General features: G+C 40.4%; 1 protein-coding gene across 1 annotated transcript; it reads left to right on the plus strand.

The window, feature by feature from the left end:
- The first annotated feature begins 5,416 nt into the window (after positions 1 to 5,416).
- On the plus strand, positions 5,417 to 8,833 carry LOC140945585 (uncharacterized). The gene has a single exon (XM_073394596.1). The coding sequence runs from the start codon at positions 5,615 to 5,617 to the stop codon at positions 8,831 to 8,833; it is 3,219 nt and encodes a 1,072-aa protein (XP_073250697.1). The 5' UTR covers positions 5,417 to 5,614.
- Positions 8,834 to 9,823: the final 990 nt, after the last annotated feature.

Below are 9,823 nucleotides of genomic sequence, written 5' to 3' on the forward strand. Positions count from 1 at the left end.
CTTTGCTTGGCTTGATACGCTCACTATTTCAAGGAAATTTTGGTTAACGAGAACATCAAATCCTGGAACAGTCTGGAACAGGAAGCATGTTTTCGAGTTTGTTTGGACTTTGGAAAGTCCGTGTTGGTCAAAGTCGGGATCGGAAGATCCTTAACAACGACACCAGTGAAACAACTAAGGTTTTGTCAATAGCAAGCTTCGTTCTCTGTATTTTAATCCAACATAGTTTTCATCTTTCCTTTATACAGACACAGAGTTCAAGCTTAAACTGGAGGTGAAATCTACACTTTGTGTTTTGTTTTGTATTGTTTTTTGTTTTTTAAAAAAAGATCGTGTGCAAGCTTATGCTTTATTTCATAAAAAATAAACGTTTTTGTTAGGAAGGCTAGCTTTGATATGCATAAAATATTCGATGAAATTAACCTACAGTAAGCCTATTTTGCACGAGCATTCGAACAAGAAACGTCCTCCAAGTACCGTTTGTGACGAAATGTGTTTCCATGGGCGTTCAAGAAAAACAATCATTTCGCTTCAGCATTTGGTGCGATCGGTTGTATCAAAGTTAGGAGCAGTAAACTTTCGAGATTTTCGAAGATATTTTGGAAAATTTTTCTGTAACAGATATAAACGTAAAACAAAAGCAAAAGAAAACGAGAAGTCATCTGGTTTAAAAAATCTTTGTTTCGCGCAGTCGGAAAATCGCAGTGAACATAACGATGGCTTCTTGGCCTGCTGGCCTAGCGAAGAGACGAAACAACAGACTTCAGCTGCCCCCAGTACAGCAGAAATCAAAAATACCTGTGAGAATAACGCAGTTGAGTAGCAACAGGGACAATAGTTCATCTTCTGTGGACGAACTGAAGAAAACGAGACATTTGCCTAGGGAGGGCGCGGACAAGTTCCCGCTTTCAGGAATTCCCGTCGCAGCTTGTGTTAAAAAGAACATCAAGGGCAGTGAGAGATTAATCAAGAGCACACAGCCGACAGGAGAACAGAAAGTGCCAAAAGAAGAGTCAGGTAAACTATTCTGAATTTTCCTTCTGAGAGTTGAATTGACGAGGAAGGATATTTGCCTCAGCTGAGCAATGTTTGTATATAAATTGACGCGTTTTCAATCTTCTGAATATTTAAACCAGGCCATCCTCGGATGGATAATGGGGACGAGAAAGTCTAAAAGAGTGGAAAAAATGGCGCGAAGAAAACGTTTAGACTTTCCTTCGCCCCTACTATCTGCCCCTGGGTCTCCGAGGATGAAACCAGGCTTGTTCACAAGGTTTAGAGATACCAAATTAAAATAAATAAAAGCCCATTCTACGAATTGTTTTGAATTGAAATACATTTCAAAAACCAACAATCAGCAATATAAAAAAAATAATGTTTCCAAAGAGAGGCAGATTTGAGATTATGAGAGATAATGCATCAGTCAATTCCACCTGCGCCCAGTCCCCCCCCCGGGCAACTGCGGGGCATTTGCCCGCCTTGTCAGTCCCGGGGGTGGGGCATTCGCAAATGTTGCACTGCCCGGGGGCCGGGCATCTGCCAACCCCCGGCCAATCCCGAGCTTTTGACACGCACGCGGTTTTCTATCAGAATATAACTACAAAGAAGGTTTTACTGGAAGAAAAGCAGATTGGCTCATTTTTCAAGGACATGAATAAATTGTAGAGGGTTGTAAACGGCATGTTCTCGATTTTACATGTATGCATGCATTTCTTCATTGCTTACCAAGCCAGAATTACGTAGCGAAATTGGAGCTATCGTTGTGAATCAACGTTTTTTTGGTTATTAAATCAAATTTCTGTTGATATTATTTGAAGAACATCCTTTCATATTTATAAAACTATTTATAACATATAACTTTACAGCGCTCTATTAATTTTAATGTCAATAATTTTATACTAATACTAAAACCATAAACTAGTGCATGTCGTCGCGGCGTGAAGTTTTAATTAGAATCCTCGCGCTATTACAAAGGAAGACGTTAATTAAACCAAAAAATCGCACGTCAAAATGCTAAAAAACGGCACCATTTGACTGTGTCAATGAAAAATGTTGCAGTGTTGACGGAGGACGGGGTATTTGCCCTCTTTTTTCGTCCCCACCCCGGGGGATTTGACAGCTCAAGAGCCCCCACCCCCGGGAATTTGCCATCCAAGGCAAAAAAAATGCTAATGCCCGGGGGTCAGCCCCGGGGGGGGGGGGGGGCTGGGCGCAGGTGGAATTGACTGATGCATAAGCTTAAAGTTTCTAAAATGAACAAGTTATTAGAGAGGGAAATTTAAGGGTAAAGACTTGCTAGAGACCGCCTTCCGAGGGATGTGATTCGTTGACAAGAAGGTACATAGGCAAAATGGGGCTTATGAGGAATGTTGCTTTAATATTAGTCTGAGAGACAGACTTACAAGACAGAACGCCTCTTTTTAGACTTATAAAGGTCAATAGACCTCATTAGTATAGTAGAGAATTGGGCCCATTGATTTGTGAGCGGGTCTTATTAGATAGAGATGCCTCGTAGGATTTTAAGAATGAACTTGTTGAAGAGAATGGCTTATTATTAATAACAGGTATTTCTGAAAGGGCTTATTAGTGAACGGGGCTCAAACAATAATAGCATATTAGCGAAATAGCTTTTGAGAGGAGGGGGGGCATATTGGAAGGAGGGAGTTATAAGAGGGTGGGACTTAAAAAAATAATGTAGAGGGTAAACCATCGAGAAGCAGGGTTTGAGAGATATTAAGGCTTTTTACAAATAGCTGCTTATAGAAGAAGAGAAAGGCTTATTAGAGAAAACTGCTTAAGGAAGGGTCTTATTGCAGAGAAGGACATATTTAATTAGATAAGTGGGCTTGTAAAGAAAGAGGAGCTTATTAGGAAGATGAAGTTATTAAAGAGAAACATTTACTGTAGAGAGGATAGACATGAACCTAATCTCTTTAACCTTTATCTTTGTAGATTCCATCAAGGATGTGAGTTTTCAAGATGCAAGGAGCGTAACGGAAAATAATGATGCCATACTGACATCTGATATCGGTGAAAGTGAACTGATTTCATCTCGTTCTTGTAAACACGATAGAACTGGAGGCAACGGTAAGGTTGCAAGCTTTACGGCTCTGGAGGACGAGTTCATTGAGGACTTTGATTCCTTTTTTGACGGCGTAGAGGAAGATATCAGAGCCGAAGAAAACAACGTTTTGGAATCCAAGAAAGACCTAAACAAAAGAGTGACCGAATTAAATGACTCATGTAAAACTGACAACAGTTTAGTCACCGACAAACAGGAACACGCGTGTGGGGAGGTAGCTGGTGTTACTGCTAGTGAAGACTCCATTCAGTTCATCTCTGATGTCAATTCATTGCTGTCATCGAGTGACCAAGATGTCTCCGATATAGAACATGATGGTCTGTCAGAAAAGGACAAAGATGACAATGAAGACTCTTGGGACGCTTTAGATGATATCAAACTACCCCACTGCCGATTTGGAACTTGGGATTCCTTTGTCAATAATCATGTCTCCACCAGCTCCAAAGATATGATTGGAACATTAGCCTTGAAACAAGAGTACTCGAAAGACGATTCTCTGACATCTGTTTCTGAGTTACCCAGTGAGGAGCTATCAGTCTGTGATGATCAGGTCGAAGTTATTGACAACGAAGCTGCAAACGATGAAAACGACAGCTTGTATTCAATGGGTGCTTTCGGGAAATGTTGTGGAATACTTCAGGGTTCGTTAGCAGCAGTGGTAAATATTGCTGAATATCTTTTACAAAAAGAGCTTTCGTCATTACCTTTGGCACAAAAATGCTCGTCACACGATTCTCTTACATCTGTTTCTGAATTGCCCAGTGAGAAGCTATTAGTCTGTGATGACCAGGTCGAAGTTACCGGCAACGAAGCTACAAACGACGACAACAACGTCCGGTATTCACTGGGTGCTTTGGTAGTGGTAAATATTGCTGAATATCTTTTACAAAAAGAGCTTTCATCATTACCTTTGGAACAAAAAGGTGTGTCACCCGATTCTCTTACACCTGTTTCTGAGCGGGTGCTCAGTGAGGAGCCATCATTTTGTGCTGATCAAGTCAAAGATGCTGACAATAAACAGTTTATAGAAGATGAGAACAACAGCTTGTCTCCAGTGGGTGCTTTAGAGGGATGTAGTGGAATACTTCAGAATTCGCAAACAACAGTATTAAATGTTACTGAAAACCTTTTACAAAAAGAGCAATCAGTTGCTTTGGAAGCTACAGTTGGGTTAAACAATACAAGTCCGTCCAGCGTAAATAAGGAGGGACACAAGATCGATGAATTTTCGTTGAGCAGTGCGAAATTTCAAGTTATAATTGAAGAAGTGAAGGAAAAGAACGATGCACTAAAAGAAATTGTGGACTTTAGAAACAGGGAGAATGACAAGTTGCTTGATCAAGTGATAGCGATGAAGAACGAAGCTAAAAGAACTCAGAAAGAAAAAGAAAATCTGAAGACTGAGCTGGAAAATATGAAACGTGAAATAGAGCGTCAAAAATCAGCTGAAGAATACAAGGAAAGGGAGTTAAAAAATCTTAGAGGAGACATTGAGACAGAAGGGGAAAAATTAAAGGGTCTGGAAGACGACCTGGACTATACGCAGATGGACAATAACGATCTTTCGTACGAAATTGATTCGTTACAGGATAAGCTTAAAGAAAGCGAGAAAAGCAACGAATGCTTAAAGGGTCAATATTATCAACTAGAACAGATGGTCAAGGAACTGAAGACCGTTATTTCTTGGGAAGCTAGTGGTCATGATTACGGGTATCTGCGAGAGGAAGTTGAGCTTCTGAAAGGATCTCTGAATTTAAGTAGACATCAAGAGGAGTTATTAAAACATCAAGTGCATGAGTTGAAAGCCTTGAAGACGTTTAGAGACCGAAATGACGAGCTTGAGGGCAGTTGCAAAGAGCCAGATACCAACAAAGACGACCCGCTGGATCAGATGAAATATGAGTTTGAGGAAATCATAAAGCAACTGAAAGAAAAACTAGCTACTGTTGAAAGAGAAAAGGTAAGGATGAGTGCGGAACTTCATGCTGCAAAATTGAACGTGTCTTTTGGTGAAAACCAACTCTGCGCAATGAAAGAAGAAAAAGAGCTGATCGTAAAACAACTTCAGGACCAACTAGTTTCTCTTAGGAAGGAAAATTGCAACATGATTACAGAACTGTCAAGAATATCAGACAAGGATACAGAAGTCCATGAACTGCAGAAACAAATAAAAGACCTAACAAAGGGAAACGCTCATCTTCATCACAAAGCGTTGGTAGGTAAAATGGAGCAGACAGCGGATACAGAAAATATTCTTTCGGAATCATCAAGCGTAGACAACAAGATACTAGAAGAGAAACAGAAGAAATACAAGAATCAGATTAAGAGCTGAAAAAGCGCATCCGAAAGAACGAGCGTGAGATTGAACAAGTAAGCAGGTTTGCTTGGCAGGGAGGTCGTGATGACAGAGATTCAAAAGTATGGTTGACTTTGCTTAAAGAGGAAAGGAAAGAATTGGCCTATGCAAGAAACTCGTTGAGAGTACAAACCGAAAGATTGCAGAAGAAAGAGACCGAACTAGACTTCACCAAAATGTGCCTTCAGGAAAAAGAGGAGGAAATGGATCAAGTGCAGGAAGGTTTAAAACTAATGGAGGAGACTGCTGAGGCACTGAGACGTGTTGTCAGCCAGATGGATACCATTCTACAGTATGCAGATTCTAACACTGTGAATTCGGACATTTCGTCAATTGTAGACGATTGTGATCGCGATGACTCAAATGATTCCTTGAATACGGACATCTTCTTACTCAATGAAGACGAACATAGTGAGACTGGAGATGAAGAGGACAGATCTGAAATGAGATCTTTTTTAATAGTTGGACGTGAAGACAATCCCATGAAGTATGTGGAAAATGATGCAGAATTAGTCGAAGATAGTGAACACACAGAAGTGAATTCAGATGATATCTGCCGCAGGCCGATGAAATTGCAAGTCGACCAACTAAACCAGACCTTAAAGAATTCTTTAGGCAAGGCCGAGCTCCTAAAGGAGTCCCTTCAATTACGAGAAGAACGTTGGGAGGAGAAAACTAGTAATCGAGACTATGAAATAGATGACTTGAAAACCCAAGTAAGAATCAAAGATTCTGAAATAGAGTCCTTGAATGGATGTGTGGCGCAGTTGGAGAACGAAAGTTTTGCATATATTGAAATGCTTAAGAAAGAAGTGAAAAATACAAAGAATTTGTTGCGGGAAAAGGAGGCTACACTGTTGCGAGCAGAACATATAGCAAGGGAATCTCTTGAAAATCCGGGGATAAGAGATCATTGCCAATTCGATGAAAGGGTAGATTTTGTGGGAAAGCCTGATGCCATCGTTAACAAGCTTCAAGAAAATCTTGAAAGTGCTCAAAGACAGCTGCTGCAAAAAGAAGCTACGTTGAAGGAAACTGAGGCCTTTCTAACGACACTCCTTGCTAGTTCACATTCAAGAGATTTTAATGAGTTTCTTTACAAAATCCAAAGTATACCAGAGGCGATAGATAATGAAAAAGCAGACAAAACGTCACATCTTGCTACAGCAGAGGCAGAAAACAACGGCACTGTGGAGCATCTTAGAGAAAAACTCCAAATCACGGAAACAACGTTAAGTGAAACAATAAGAGCATTAGAGAGAGCACAAGCAGAGCAAGCAATTAAGGCATCTCTTCTAGAGGCCGCGGAGGCAACACACAGTGGCATTGTATCACAACTTAAAGAAAAATTGGAAGAGACGCAAAATAGACTCAAGGAAAAAGAAGACGCTCTGGAAACAGTGCAAGCTAAGATGGCATCACTCCCTGCTAGTTCTGATGGTGACCATGATGAATTTGTTGAACAACTCCAAGAAAAACTAAATAGCACTCAACGCTCCTTGAAAGAAAGGATAGTTGCATTGCAACAAGTGGAAGAAGATCTACAAATAAAAACTTCTCTTCTTACCAAGGCAGAATCAAATCACGCTGTGCAGGTGGATCAGTTTGAAAAAACTATAAAAGAACTTGAAAGAGATCTGAAAAGAATGGAAAGCTCATTAAGGGAAAAGACCGACTCTTTGAAGCAAGCTGAAACACAAATACAATTGAATGCGTCGCTTCTGGCTTCTGCACAGGCAGAAAACAATGACCTCATGGTAAAGCTTGTTACCAGGGATAGGGAACTTCAAGGTGATTTGGAAAGGGCTAAGAATTTGTTGAAGGGGGAGGAAGACAAGCTGATGCAAGTGAAAGAAGAGTTAGAGGTTAAAGCAAGGTTAGCTGCTTCTGCAGAGAACAAACTTGAAGGAATTGTAAGTCAGCTTGAGTGTGAATTGAAAAGCTCTAAAATCTCCTTCGAGGAGACGAAAGCATCGTTGCGACAATCAGAACAAAAGCTGAAACTTAATGAATCTGTCCTAGTGAGCAAAGAGGCTAAATTATGTATCCGAGAAAAAGAAATTATGGAACTGAAATCAGACAGGAATAATCTCGAGTCATCAATCAAACGTCTGGAAGAAGAGCTTGAAGAAACGAAAAGCCGCCTGAAAGAAAGGAAACAAGCTTTGGAAACGACATATATGGAATTGCAGAAACATAAAGACATTGTTCGACAACTGGGAAGTGAATTGAAAAGTTCTAAAAACTCTTTAAAGGAAACGGAAGCAGCATTAGGACAATCAGAAGAAAAACTGAAATTAAAGGAATCTGTTCTAGCGAGCACAGAAGATAAATTATGTCACCGAGAAAAAGAAATTTTGGAACTGAAATCAGACAGAACTAAACTTGAGTCATCAATCAAACGTGTTAAAGAAGAGCTTGAAGAAACGAAAACCTGCCTGAAAGAAAAGAAACAAGCTTTGGAAACGACAGATATGGAATTGCACCTGAAAAAGTCCCTTCTTGCTGATGAGGGAAGAAAGCGTAGTAATGTTGTGAAGCAGCTTGAAGACGATCTGAAAGCAGTGCAAAACACTTTAAAGAACACAGAGACTAACTTAGAAAACACAGAATTAGATTTGATGTCAAAATCATCGCTTGTTTCAAGTTTGGAAGCCAAGGTTTGTCTTCGAGAGAATGAACTTGAGGAGCTGAAACTTTCTCACAAGGGCAGGGACCTGGAGTTAGAGCGTGTGTCAGCCTCCATGGAAGATCTGAAGAAGCTGATGGAGATTTCTGACACACTAATTGCCGATAAGAACAAGGAAATTGTTTCTCTTAGGACGTGCTTGACGCAGCGAACCCGAGAGATCCAGAAAATGAAGTTTAACGAAGAACCTACACAAGACAAGTTGCAGTTGGTTTCTGCTGAGCTGTCGCGAGCACACAATGAAAAGGCAAAACTCCGGAGGGAAGTTACTGCTGCTGCCACTCGACTGGAGGATCAGAAAATCGCGGCAGATAAAGAAAGGAACGTTCAACGGGAACAAATAAACTCTGCTTTGGAAGACGTTGAAGCTAAAACAAAGATTATCCAGGACTTGAATGTGAAGATTAAGGAGTCCAGTGTTCAGGTGTCCAAGCTTGAGTGTGATAAACGAGAGATGGAGCAATATAGCAGACAGTACAAAGAAAGAACAACAAACGAGATGAAATGGTTAAAGCAGGCTCTGAAAGCCTCGCGTGAAAATAACACGCTGTACGAGAAGAGGATTACTTCAAAGAGGCAGGAAAATGCTGAGTTGAAAAGGGAGATCCAAAGGTTGAACAATAAATTGCTGAAGAAGGATGTAGTTGACATGACTAAAGATGCAGCAGTAGAAGTGTCTTCTCGACCGCTTATGGTAAGCTCATGACCAGATATCCCATATTTATGTCGCAGCATGTTTGAATGAAGGTGGTCAGAAAAGCCCATAATTAGCGGATTACATTACTAAGATCACCTCTGAATTGTCGCATGCCATGTAATCAGTGATTAGTGCAAGATTAGCCAGTTCCAGGCGCCCCCACCCCTTTATTTTCCCTCTCGTTCTTTACTCCGCGCCGCTCCCTACTATCAGCACGCCAGGAGCAAGCTATTGCGTGTTTAGATGTTATGAAATTGGTTAAGATAATAACAATGATGCCATGCTTAGAACCACATTCTATATATGATATTTTTAACAGTACCGCAATAAAGTACTCACTAGCTTTCATTTGAATGGTCACACTTTAGGATTTCATTCACAGACTTAAAAGTTAGAACCACCTTGTATAGTATGATAAACCTTGCCAAAGGATTGTATAGTTTGGTGAAGTATTACCATATTTGATTTGAAATTTGTGTCAACCAGGCAAGACCAAAACAGGAAACTTTTATGATATTCCTCTCTCTTTCTGATTGTGTCTGTAGTGGGCTGCATTTGACGCTCAGGCCTTAGAAGCCGTGAGGAAGAAAGAAGTGCATACATCACAGAAGCATGCAACTAAACGGTGAGAAATGAATTCTCTTACTTATTTTCTTTTTCTTTATTGGACATTTTGAGGTTATCTGAGAGACTGGGTCGGCTTGTGTTGAACTGCACTGTGGGACGTGTTTTGGGGAAATTTGTCTTTTGCCTTTTCAAAAATTATGCATACAAATGCCCATGGAAATTACGACAGTTCTCTCGGTATGAGAGAGCTTTATATTTGAGGACCAGACCGAGTACGAGTACGAGATTCAAGTTAAAGTTTTTGTGTGTGTTCTAAAAAAAAAAGACACCCAGGGGAGCTTCATTTTACTTTTTTTCACCAAAAAAGTTGGTACGGTCATTTATACTGAAGGAGGTTAAGCCTTCTTCCGATGGCACAATGATAAAACTTCT

This window comes from Porites lutea, chromosome 8 (assembly GCF_958299795.1).
Source record: "Porites lutea chromosome 8, jaPorLute2.1, whole genome shotgun sequence".
Lineage (NCBI taxonomy): Eukaryota > Metazoa > Cnidaria > Anthozoa > Scleractinia > Poritidae > Porites > Porites lutea.

Coding starts and splice junctions, on each gene's coding strand:
- LOC140945585 (XM_073394596.1), top strand. CDS start 5,615: ATGTGCCTTCAGGAAAAAGAGGAGGAAATGGATCAAGTGCAGGAAGGT.